At 35.8% G+C, this 13,941-nt stretch overlaps 1 protein-coding gene across 1 annotated transcript in view; it reads left to right on the top strand.

Annotated features, from left to right (window-relative positions):
• Positions 1-13,941, top strand: part of NHS (NHS actin remodeling regulator) — a 453,302-nt gene that overhangs the window by 403,498 nt on the left and 35,863 nt on the right. The window contains 1 exon segment of the mRNA XM_074299895.1: positions 7,410-7,543. Within this exon segment, the coding sequence (XP_074155996.1) occupies positions 7,410-7,543 (134 nt within the window).

The following is a 13,941-nucleotide window of genomic DNA, read 5'->3' as shown; positions in this document are numbered from 1 at the left end:
TTAGTGTGCTTCCCAAAATATTGTGTCCAGAATTAACACAATATATGTGTTTTGAATACCATGAGATGATCAGCTAAGATATCCAAGAAGATATGCCTCTCTTAAATTCTTTCTATTTCTGAGTCATGATAATTACAAATGTAATAGTTATATGTGTTTCATATATTTGGAACATCTTCCATTTGGGCCTGAGAATGAATGACTATACCAGAGACGTCAGTAATTAAGAACAATGGGCTGAATTTAATCAGATAAAATTTAATCTTGGGATTAAAAATTTTACTTCTTGAGGGAGGTGGGGATAATGGTCAAGGAAATTATTCCTGTGAAAAAGATTCAGGACTTTTAGTAGACTACTATCTCAATATGAGTCAAAAATATGACAGGGAAATTAAAAAAGTGAACATAATCTTAGACTGCATGCTTTAGAAAATGGAAGGTGATTGTACTGATCAGACTACATCTGGAATATTGTGCTCAGTTTGGAGTGCCATATTTCAGGAAGGATTATAAACTGGAGAATGTCCAGAAGAGGATGAACAGATGTAAAGGACCTTGAGACCATGCCATAAAAGTTCATTGAAATGATGATACTTAGCCTAGGGAAGCTGCCCTCTACTATTTGAAGGACTGATGTATGAAAAAAAGATTAAACTTGGGCACTGGGCTAGGGCTCTCTTTATATTGGATTATCTAATGGCCAGAACTCATCCAAATGGTGAATTTCATGGCTCCAGGCATGCAAAACCTAATGAGACATCCTAATGGCCACTGTTTGTGATGCCTAGTTACAGTGCAAATTCTTGCCATAAATTCATCTGAGAATCATCACCCAGTTGAGGCTTTATTGAAACTGACAGATGGCTGTGGATCCAGAAGAGTATCATGATTTTCTTTAGTATTTTAATACTTACAGAATACTTTCCTTACCACTTCCTTCCCTGTCTCCCCAATTTCTGCCTACCCACAAGAGCTTGGAAGCTCCTTGGGAGAATGCAATATTTCTTTTTGTCTGTATCTCCTCAGAGCCTAACCTAGTACATATAGTACTGCTAAATGAAGACAGGAATATAGACTTATAGTTTCTTTTCTATAAAGAGTTTTTGACCAAGAAAATTTCTCATACTAAGACAAGTTAGTATCTCCTTTGAAACTTACAGTTTAGAAAATTGCATATAGCGTCAAGAGATAAAGTAGCCTGTCCAGGGTCACTTATAGGCAGTGTGTGATGGGAACCCAGGTATTCCTGGCTACATGTTCAACTCTTTATCCATTATACCACACTGACTCTATCTTAATAAATGGTTTCTTAAATTGAATTGTTGCACTCCATGAGGAAGACATTTTATCTTCACTTTATAGATAGAGAATGTGAGGCACAGAGATTAATGACTTAATAACATATACAACTGGAAACAGCAAATATGCTATTTGCACCTATGTATCCTAACTCCAAATCCAGGTCGCTTTTTCCTACAGTCTAGAAAAATCTTACTTTTATCATTATTAATATGCATTTACTAAGTTCCCACAACACCATTTGGTGTTCAAAACATTGGTGTTGATAGTTTAGTTGAATTGTCCCTAGTCAAATGAGTTATATTGTATTTACTCAAAATATAGTAAATGTATACTTTTCTTCTTGATATTTTCACTCTGAAATGGAGAAAGAAAAGGAAATCATCTAGGCATTTTGGACTGGTCTGTTGGCCACTCTTAGTATTCTTCATTAGCGTTCATTGCTTATCTAGGATTATAAAGTAATCAGTGACAAAGTTCATTGAAATCATTCTTTTAGCCATTCTGTACTCTGTATTTTTTAAAGACTCTGAATTAAAAATTAGCAAATCATAGAAAATATTGTTTACATCAAAGATTCCCTTTTCTATCAAGTTTCTCAATTAAATATTGATCTAAGGAAATAAATTGATCTAAGGAAATAAATAAGAGTAAATAAGTTTCTTCATTCCCAGCTATTACCTTTGCATAAAGTTGTATTGTAGATTCTGTGATTCCAGGCGAATAAAGAGAATGGATAAGAATGAAAAAATGGAGTTGAAAAACAGGAAAATTACTTCTTCCCTCTCATCTTAAAGAATGATGCTTTTTAGCCTTGTGTTAAGGTCAAAGTTAATTGCATTTTATTTAAAAAATAATTTAAAAGCTGTTCATTTCATCGAAAGGAAAAAGATGGTGGGAAAAGGGTGAGAAATTGAATAAAGAATTTTTTTATCTCAAAATATGTGTATGATCTAAGTAGGTGTTAAGATGGCTTTCGTCAGTCTCTTGCCTCTTTTAGGGCCTGTCATCTTCTCAAGTCACAGCTCTGAACCCTCAATCCCATGAATTCTCTCCTATTCCAGCTAAGAAACACAGAAAAAACAGATTGTTTGATAAATTAGAATGAAAGGTAAATAGCCCACCAATTAAACCTTAACCCAATCCCTCTGTCTGTCACTTTAAGGACATTTCTTGGGAGCACTAGACTTGGTTCCCAACACAGAAGAAGGGAAATACATTAGTGATTCATAGAAAGCTGCTAGAGAAACTCTCTGTAGTTCTTGGTAATATGGGGCTCCAGATGATCATAGAAACCATAACTGTTCCCCAGGGCTGAGTTCCCATAGTTGGTCCTCATGGACCTCTGTGGAACCATCACTTCATGGCCTCATTGCTTCTACCAATCCTCTTAGCTTCTTCTGTCTTGACCTTTACAAGACTCCTCCCCAACCTTTTCAAAAATATCCTATGTGCAGAGTCTTTTCATGATTAGAATTCATATTCAAATTTTTAGGACACAGATTTTTAGAAAGCAAATGAATCAGGAATAAATGGAATATATGGACAAAGCTAAGATGGTGAAGGGAAGCTAGAAAGTTGTCTGAGCTTTCCCCAATTTTTCTTAGAAACAATGTTAAATCAAGCCTCTAAGCATATACTGGAGTGACAGAACCCACACAAAGACAGAGTGAAATAATTTTCCAGATTAAGGTAAAGGATTTTAGGAAAGATCTGTCTCACTTGGATAAAAGGAGAGTACTAGCCTTGCGCAGACATGGGAAAGCCAATGGGAAGGTCTTAACCACCATACAGATCATCAGCAGGAAGCCCTATGGTCCTGGCTTAGTCAGTGGCCCTGCAAACCAAGGATGGAGCATCCAGCCCCAGGACAGAAAGCAAATTGCAAGCCCCAAGCCCCAGCACAACAGATACAACTAGGCTGGGACACCCTAGTGCAGTGGGCAGTTCAAAAGCACCTGAAGCCCTTATGTGGCCTGATCCCCTGCATAAAAAGCTTGGGACAGTGCTCTATGTATCCCAGGACCAGAGTTGAACTTTAAAAGTCATGAAATAGGCTAAAAAATGAGTAAGAAACAGAAAAGAGTCCTAACCGTAGAAAACTACTATGGTGATAGGGAAGATCCAAACACAAACTTGGAATAGGACAACACTGTCAAAATATGACATATGAAGTCTCAAAGGGGAATGTGAATTGGTCTCTAACCCCCAAAATCCTCTTGGAAGAGTTCAAAAAAGATTTTAAAAATCAAGAGAAAAAATTGGGAAAAGGAATGAGAATTACACAGAACTGTGGGGCAAGGGGAGGAAGAGTCAACACCTTGGAAAAGGAAGCACAAAAACTGACTCAAGAAAACAGCTCCTTAAAAAATATAGTTGGCCAAATGAGAAAAAAAATCTACTAAGAAAACAACTCCTTTAAAAGAAGAATTTGTTAGATCAAAGCACAGCATTTCCATCTTTGTTGGTTGTTGTTTGCTTGCTTATTTTTTTTTCCTTTCTTATGTTTTTCCCCTTTTGATCTGATTTTTTTGTGCAACCTGATGAATATGGAAATATGTTTAGAAGAATTGTACATGTTTAGCCTATATCAGATTGTTTGCTGTCTTGGTGAAAAGGAGTGGAGAGAGGGAATGCAGGAGGAGAGGGAGAAAAATGTGGAACACAAGGTTTTGCAAAGGTGAATGTTGAAAATTATCTTTGCATGTATTCCCTCCAATGGTAGAAAACCCATCCACACCTTTCTTTCCTGTGCATTTTTTAAAATCATTTTCCTCTCCTATAAACCCACAATTAAGAGAATTAACCCAGTATTCTAGAAGTTCTAGGTATTATCATTTCTTCGTATTATTAAGGCCTTTTGCTATCCTTTAACTTGACTAGGCAATCTCTTCTCTTATCTAGATATCTTTCACTTCTTGCATGCCAGATATGGTTAATAATATGACAGAGGCTAGTAAGACCCACCATAAATTTCTCTATTAATATGAAATGTTGGGGGGCAGCTAGGTGGCGCAGTGGATAGAGCACCAGCCTTGAATTCAGGAGGACCTGAGTTCAAACCTGGTCTCAGACGCTGTGTGACCCTGGGCAAGTCACTTAACCCCAGCCTCAGGGGGGGAAAAATATGAAATGTTGATTCTTCAGAATTATGATATCTCATGACTACCAGATACACAGTATTACAAGGGGAATATTGACATTAAACAGACGGGGATTTATGTCATCTAGTAACTTGAGATTGTTGAAAGCATTTTGCTGTTTCAAAGATGAGAATGATATATTACATATATATGCATATATATATATATATATATATAAGAGTATTTTTGAGAAAATTATGAGAAAAGAAACAATAAGTTTTTGCAGATGACTTTTAACAGCAGGCTTTCTCATGTTCACAGTCACACAATTAACTGAAAGGCATAGGTTACATAATATTTCACTTTTAAAAATTATTCATTGGATGCAAAAAAAATTCAAATAAAGCAAAAGCACTGCTTTAAAGGCTCTTCTTCCATACTGTACCACTCTGTTAAGTTCAATGGAATGGTATAGGGAAGCCAGAAATTTTGAATTATTCAGTGACAGTGTTCTAGAGGGGGCCGATTTTGGGGTTGTTTATTTTTTTTTAAACCTAGTTTTCAAGGATTGTAAAGAATAGAGTGAGTGATGTGAATAGGTTATTTTAGACATGAAAAGTATAACATGAATAAAAAATTACCAGGAGGAGATAAAGAAGAAAACAATATTTTCCTGACCCACATATAGCTGATAAGAGTAGATAAATAATAAAGCCTACCATCAATGATAACTCAATCTAGAACAGTTTAAGAAGGATAATGTTGAGTATACTTTGTGTATATCCTATAGATTTCTGTGTAATTACATATTGTCTTCCCCATTACTCTTTTGGAGGGAAGAGGATTATTTTGTATTTCTGTCTTTTTTTTTTTTTTTTTTTTTTGAATCCTCAACCCAGTGTCTGTCATGAAGTAAGTGATTAATAAATGTTTGTTGATTGGTTGATTAAAGTAGGGACTCAAATTGGAGAGCTTTTTTTTAGGAAAATCTGACTCAGGACCTGGATGAGAGTTTGGCAGTGGGGAAATTGATACTGTAACCTGTTAAAAATTAAAAACAAACAAATTGGGATTTGGAATTTACCCCCAGTTTAATATACTATGAAAGGCATATTCTACACAAAAAGGAAATACGGAAAACTTTTCTGACATAATGAAGGTGTACTGTGCCTAATCAAATACTCTAGTGAATGGTAAATGATACTACATCCAGTCCCAGACACTTCTAGCTGTGTGATCCTGGGCAAGTCACTGAATCTCTGCCAGCCTCAGTTTCTTCAATTGTAAAATGGGGCTAATAAAAGCACTTATCTTCCAACGTAGTTATGAGGATCAAATAAGACATTTGTAAAATGCATGGCACAATGCCTGGTTCAAATTAGATGCTTAGTAAATAATTGTTTCCTTCCTATACATCTAAATGTTTTTTTAATGGTACACATAATAACACTTATTAAAAAGCTGTAAACATTTAATTCCTAAACTAGATGTACTTTAAAAATTGGGGCAGAAAAAGGGTAAGGTCAAAGACAAGAGGTGAATTAATTTGACCATTTCTGTGGTCTAGATCAATACGAATCAGCTTCCATTGAGTTGGTCTGCTTGCACATAGTTGGTATTCATGCAGATTTCAAAGAATTAAAATATAGTAGAAAAATGTGCAAAACCAAAATGATACTAAGTCCAGTTTATTTTGGGGTTTGAACATTTAAGAGACCATAGTAATAAAGACTAGATTGGAATTTGAGCCTTTCATCTATAATATGGCTTAATCATATTTGCATGGTCTATTCCACAAGGTTGGAATCAAATGAGATGCTGTTCAAAATGCTCTTTGTAAACCACAGCATACACAATAAATACCAACTCTTAGTATTAGCATTAATAAAGTCAAATATATTAGAATAGTATAGAGATTCTGGTTGTAGAAACTTCTGACTAATAGAGTATCGAATAAGAGAAGTTTCTGTTCACTTTGGGCCTTCTTACTTGGAGATATTTAGTATGGATTTTGGTCTCCTGGGCATGTGTATATACTAAGATTCTGGTACTTGGGGTAATTATAAATATGGGAAGTAGAGGTGGAAGGAGTTGCTGGCATACTCAATGAAGCACCTATAAAATATTGTTTTAATATATTCTAGGACTTTTCATCAATCAGTTCTGTGAAATTAATAAATTACCAACACATCTGAATAAACATAAACATTCAGGTTTTCCATAGTTACACTTCATTCCCTATCCTAAAGGACTATTCATAGAGATAATGGCTTACTCTCTTTCAGTTGTTTGCTCTTGCCTGATTCCCAAGTTTAATTCCCATAACCTATTGAATAATATAGATTTAGAAGGTTATTCATTATTCAAAAAGAAGAGTTCTTTCCTGAAGGTTTCATAGCTATTCTTTTGTTTCTGAATCTCCATTCTTCAATGAAACTTCCCACAGTGTAGACATAGGAATACTTCCCAGTGTTAAATTTTTTTTAAAATTTCCTTATATTATGCTGAAAGAAGACAAATCCAAAGTTGCAGTGTTTCTAGTACTTTTTAAAATAAGCTTTGTTGTTGTTCAATCATGTTCAGTTCTTCATGACCCTATTCGGGGTTTTCTTGGCAAAGATACTGGAGTGGTTTGAACATTTTTTTCCAACTCATTTTACAGATGAGGAAACTGAGGCAAACAGAGTTAAGTGACTTGTCCAGGGACACATAGCTAATAAGTGTCTGAGATCAGATTTGAACTCAAGAAGATGAGTCTCCCTGACTGCAAGTCTGGAACTGCATCTACTGCACTATGTATCTGCACCTTAAAATGAGTTATCACACTGTATAAGAGCTGTATATCACACTGTACAAGATTAGATCATTGAAATGTATCTGCCAGTTAGCATTAAGAAAACACTAAGATTATTTCAGAAACCTTAATCTTTCAACTACAGACCAGTTAAAATTAATTTTTTTTTTTAGCTAATGATTTCTCCAGAGGAAAATATAATTTTTTCTTTATTCACCTTTCTCCTAAAACAGAACAACGGAACCGTGGGGATCATCGAGAACAAAGAGTAACTATTCCACTTTCTGTAGTGGCACCCTTACTTCCTTCTCTACCTGCATCCTACAGTCGGAAGAGGTTTGAGCTTAAGGACCGGCACTTTTTAGCGGTAAGAATTTCTGCCCTCCATGTTTGGTGGATTCACCTATCAATAAAAATCTATTATTAATTCTAGATGAGTAGCCTAAGAGACTGGTTGATAGGGAACCTCTGCCCTTTGGTCACAAAGGGTAGCATGATTGATTGAGAGACACTTGGAAACAAAAAAAACTATATGTGTGTATGTAATTGTTTGTTGTCTCTCTTTCTCTTATTCCCTTGAAGATCAATCCCAACAATTGAGAGTGATAGAGGTAATAAACATGACAAATTAAGTTACTGGAGATGAAAGATAATTATAATACAAAACATTTTATGCAGTTAGGAGAATGTTTGAGGAAAGCCAAGAGAAGTTTGGAATAATGTATTAAGGGGGAGACAAAGACATAAAGGACTATGATTCTTTACAAAATAAAAATGGTAATCTTGTAAGAGCATAGTTTTTAGTTTAACAAGATGGGGAGACATTTTCAGGCAACAGATCAACAACCTTAATTGGATGTTTTACTTTTGTGTGCTAAATTTCTCAGCATTTCCAGAAATTCTAGATATTACTTTCTTTTGTCAACTTCCCACAGTCCAATCAATGGATCAAGCAGTAAGATTATATGTTGGCATCATTATGGGAAGCCTGAATAAACTTATTAGTAACAAGGGCTATTCACTGCAAGATTTATTGGTCTTTGAGTTTTAAAGATAACTAACTCTTTAGAATGACAACAATGAATACCAGGAAATTTAGAGGTTGAAAGGTGATCACTTAGAGAGAATGAAGGGTCTTAAATCAATGTCTAAGTTCAATTCCACCTGCTTCATCCACTTACTTAACTTTGTGAACCTAGGCATCCCAACCTATCTCACACTCAATTTCCTTATCTTTAAAATGAGGAGGTTGGACTTGATAACTAGTAAGGACCCTTCCCAGTTTAAGATATATGATCTTAAAATCCTTAGGATAATGAGACAATAGTGATATCACAAAGAATAATGTTTTAATCTTTAAATGACTGTTGAACCTAATATTATTACTCAAAGAGCCTTATATTTCTTTTGGACCAGGTGCCAACTAGGACTATGATTGCTCTGTTACGTACACTTGCTTTTGTCCTTTTTCTTTGGTACCAGTACTGTGAGCATAAGGATGTGAAAACAGTCATGAGTTGTAATAAAATGTATGTAACCACAGTTCTATCAATACAAAAGTCTGTGAGAGATCATGTAATCCTGTAACTTTTTTTGAGTCTTCTATGATGAGATGTAAAATGATGGAAGAAGTTATCAGAGATTTGATACTGCTAGTTTCCCAGTGGGTGAGTACTTATTTGAAAGTGTCAAGTTCTGTTCAGTAGCATCTCCATTAAAGAGCCCAATTCTCAGGGAAAGAATACTTTTTTCATGATTTGATGACAAATGGAAGAAATTCTATGAACTCTTCATGACATTTAAATTACTCTTGATGCTTATACATAATTTCTGACATGTTATACCACTTCTACATTGCACTCTCTGACCTACTTCACTAGAGAAGTAACCAAATATATAACAGTCTCCAGTGACACTTTTGCAAGGGGATAAAGGTGGGGCAATGGGGAAGGGAAAGCTCTGGAATGTTATGCATTGATCCACTTGTTTTCCTTCCCTCATTTTTATAGCTATAACCTCATGTGCCTAGTTGGCTAGCTGACAATTTCAGATAATTCTTTAGACTTTTTCAGTCAATGATTAGTCCCAGTTGTAAAAAGAAATAACTTTCCTCTTACATGGGGAAGCCCACCATAAAGACCACTACTGAGACAAACCTCCTGCCTCCTTTCTTTAGTTACTGCTTCAAAGTAACCCCTTGGCTCCCATAAGTAGGAGTGTTTAGTTTATTCACACTTAATTTGAGCAAGAGAATTTTCAAATAAAACTTGCAGGAAATCATACCCTCCCAATTTAGATGAACAAAATCTTTGAGAACTAAAAAAAGCAATGAGAGTAACAATTCCCTCAACAGTATTGGTCTTATAGTAGATAGAATATGCAGCTGCCTAAATGACATGATTCCAAGAGATCAAAAAAACTTCACTGAAATATGTATTGCTCATTTAACCTACCAAAGTCTGCAACTTTACAATTAGAGATTTTTACTTTTGTTCCTTGTTGAAATATAACTACCCTTGGGAGAGATGACATATTAAACTACACCAATCATTTATATCATCATGTAAATACATTCCTGAATTGTATTCTGATGGAAGTGGATATCTTCAACATAGAGAAGAGCTAATCCAATTCCAATTGATAAATGATGGACAGAATCAGCTACATCCAGAAAAGGAACACTGGGAAATGAGTGTAAACTGTGAGCATTGTTTTTTTGTTTTGTTTTGTTTTGTTTCTCTTCCCAGATTATTTTTACCTTCCGAATACAATCCTTCCTTTGCAACAACAACAACAACAAAATTCGGTTCTGCACATATATATTGTACCTAGGATATACAATAAGATATTTTATATGTATGGGAATGCCTGCCATCTAGGGGAGGGGGTGAAGGGAGGGGAAAAACTCAGAACAGAAGGGAGTACAAGGGATAATGTTGTAAAAAAAAATTTACCTATGCATATGTACTGTCAAAGAAAATGTTATAATTATAAAAATTAATTTAAAAAAATAAAAAATAAAATAATACATTCCTGAATTCCAAATATTGAGAAGGAAATAATATAGAGACACTTTGGAGAGGAGAGGGACACCATGGAACAGAGATTCTTGATCTGGGGCCTGCAAACGTTTAAAAATATTTTTTCTCGGTAGTATTTTTCCCAATAATATATTTAAAGATCATTTTCAATATTCATTTTTGTAAGATTTTGAGTTTCAATTTTTTTCTCTCCTTTCTTTATGTTCTCCAACCCCAAAACAGTAAGTAATCTGATATGTCCTATATAAGTATAGTCATTTCTGTAGGATTTGTAGAAGGAGGAAAATCTTTCTGTAGAAAGTAGGATTTTAGTTGGAACTTTAAGGAAGCTAGAAGGAAGCCTTGATGAGAAGAGAGAGCATTCTAGGACTAGAGGACAACCAGTGAAAATGCTGGGAGTCAGGAAATGAAACATCTTGTTCAAGGAATAGCAAGGAGGCCAGCACCACTGGGTCACAGAGTACTGGGCAGAGGACTCAAGGAAGTTATGCAGAAGAAGACTAGAAAAATCAGTGGATGGGCAGGTTATGAAGGTTACGAACCAAAAAGAGGATTTTTATATTTAATCCTGGAGACAGTGACATGTTCATACTTGTGCCTTAGGAAGATTACTTTGGCAGATGAGTGGAGGCTGCAGTGTTGGAGGAGAGAAGAGGATGTATTTAAGACATGTCATAAATATTAAATCAATAGGTATGATAACAGATTAGATAGGGAGAGTGAGAATCAAGGATGATACCTAGGACAAAAGCCTTGGAGATTGGGAGGAGAATAGTATTTAGAACTATAATAAGGAAATTTGGAAGAATAGAGGGTTTGAGAAGAAAGATCAGTTCAGTTTTGGACATATTGATTTTAATATGTTTATAAGACTTCTGGTTTGAAATGTCTAATATGATGTAAGACTGGAGGAAATCAGAGATGCTGGAATTGGTTGTGTGGATGTAAGAATCATCAACATAGAAATGATAATTTAATTGATCCATGGAAGTTGATGAAGTGACCAAGTGAAATAATATAGAAGGAGAAGACATCAGAGCCTAGGATAAACAGCTCTGTAAGATACTCACAGTTACCAGTGATAACCTAGATCCCAGCTTCTTAAACTGTGGCTCACAAACCCATACAGGATCTCATAACTGAATGTGGGGTCACAAATTATGATCATCAATAAATGTTTGATTTGTATACCTGTTTTATACACCTGTATGCCCAGGTCATGTAAAAATTTCTCAAGCAAAGAGAGGTCACAAGGGAAAAAAGTCTAAGAAAACTTGACCTAGATGAAATCCAGCAAAGAGACTGAGAAGCAGTCAGATAGATAGAAAGAGAACCAGAAATGAATAGTGCCATAAAAATATATCAAGAACAGCATATCAAGAAGAAGAGGGTAATTAATAGTGTCAACAGCTATTGAGAGATCAGAGGTCAAGAAGGATGAGAATTGAGAAAAGGATATGTGAATTAGAAAATCATTTGTAATTCTGGAGAAAAAAAAGTGTTGGTTAGAGGAAGTCAAAAACCAAAATGCAAAGAGTTAAGAAAGCAGCAAGAGAAAAGGAAGTTAGAAGTAACTTTTGTAGGTAATCTTTTCAAGGAGTTTCATCACAAAAAGGAGCAGAGAGACAGGGAGATATTTAGAAGGGATAGATGCAGAGGGAGAAGGAGGGATTGAAAATGGAGGAGGCATAGAGATCTTTATAGACAAAGAAAAATGGCTGGCAGACTGAAAGAAAGTGAAGATAAGTAAGGGAGTGTGTTAGACTTCCAAGTTAGATTCCCTAGCCCTCTTGAGTTAAGACTGGAGAACAGCCCTGAGATGGATACTTTTTTTGATGTATAATAAGAACCACTGATTTAAAAGAAAATCAGGACTTCAAGTTTATGCAAAATTTCCGTTTCATTCCCCAGAAAACTGATGCCCAATGAAATGACTTATTCTGGTTTATATAATTGGTTAATAACTAGCTAGTATTTGAACCTTGGTTTTATGATTCCATGTTCTCTCCACTATTAAGTCTTTATCCTAAGAAACTAGACTATACCTGTGGTGTCTTTGACAGATGATTTCTCAAGATTTCTAGCAAAGGGAACATAATCCTCAACCCCTATCAATAGTCAGAAACCTTTTAAACTATTTTAATGATCCTTAGTATTTGGAGAAGATTCTATTTTACAGAAGACTTTCCAATTTACATTAAATATAGTGGGAAACATGCTGGACAAGTTAGGACAAGATGTAGATTCAAATGCTCTGACATTTACCAGCTAAGTGAGCCTAATCACTTAATTCTCAACTTCCTCATTCATAAAATGAGTATAATAATAGTTTTCCTTTCCTTAAAAGTTTTGTTGTGAGTAATGCACATTGAAAAACTTAAAAGTTGATTTCTGGCCAAGATGGCAGTGAGGAGGCAGACAGCTGCTTGAGCTCCACGTTTTCTCTCAAGACTTACTTCATGACAAGCCTCGGAATTAATGCTTGACCCAGAAAGAAATCCACAAATAATCACCAACAGAAGACATCCTTGAAATTCGCCAGAGAAGGTCTGTGTTTGCTCGGGGAAGGGGACGAACAGACTGGGCGCAGACTGAGGGCAGGAGTGAGAATGAGGCAGGCAGTTCACATAGCTCAGACTGGAGGGGGGAGAAGTACGATCTCTTCCACTTCTGAGAAACGACCTTTACCCGAGTGTGGATACTCCATCTTGGCAGCAAGCCAGGATCAGCAGAGAAGGTGTAAACACTGGAGATAAAGAATAAAACCCCTGGAAAGCTAGCATCTCTCGGGACCCAGCCACCCCTACCCCCACTAGGAGTGACTCAGCGCATTCTTAGAGCCTCAGAGCGCAGACCCATTGCAGCCATCACTGTCCTGCTAGTGCCTTGCTGCAGTCTCCCGCAGTCTGTAGAGAAAGCTCAGTAACACCATCCAGCCCCACCCCCCAAAAACAGATCTATTGTTTCTCTTGTTAATTTGTTTTCTTCGATTCCCACTCTGACAAAATGAACAAAAAATTCAAAAGGGCTCTAACCATTGACAGCTTCTGTATGGAGAGAGAGCAGACTTCAAACCCTGAGGAGACTAAAAGCAGATTGTCTCCAGAGGAATCCCCTAAGGGGGATATGAGCTGCTCCTCAATACATAAAACTCTCATAGAGGAAATCAAAAAGGCTCTCACAAGAGAGCTGGAAGAGAAATGGGAAAAGGAAAGGGAAGCTTGGCAAGAGAGTCTGGAGAAGTCATCCCAGAGTAGATAAAGAAAACAAATCATTGAGAAATAAAATTAGTGAGTTGGAAAAAGAAAACAGTTCTCTAAAAAATAAAATGGATGAAATGGAAAAAAAAATTCCATAGAAGAAAAAAAACTCACTTTAAAACTCAATTGGACAATTACAAAAAGATATAAAAAAGTGAGTGAAGAAAATACATCATTGAAAATTAGACTGGAACAAGTAGAAATGAATGACTCAAGGAGAAACCAAAAAGTAGTCAAGCAAAACCAGAAAAACGAAACAATTGAAAAGAATGTCAAGTACCTTATTGGGGAGACAACAGACCAGGAAAACAGATCCAGGAGAGACAATATGAGAATAATCAGACTCCCTGAAAAATGTGAGGAAAAAAAGAGCCTGGACACTATTTTCCAGGAAATTATCAAAGAGAACTTCCCAGATGTTTTGGAAACAGAGGGTAAAATAGACATTGAAAAAATTCATCGAT

Source organism: Sminthopsis crassicaudata, chromosome 3 (assembly GCF_048593235.1).
Source record: "Sminthopsis crassicaudata isolate SCR6 chromosome 3, ASM4859323v1, whole genome shotgun sequence".
NCBI lineage: Eukaryota > Metazoa > Chordata > Mammalia > Dasyuromorphia > Dasyuridae > Sminthopsis > Sminthopsis crassicaudata.
The sequence above is the reverse complement of the archived record's forward strand: the minus strand, read 5'-3'. Positions and strand labels throughout refer to the sequence as shown.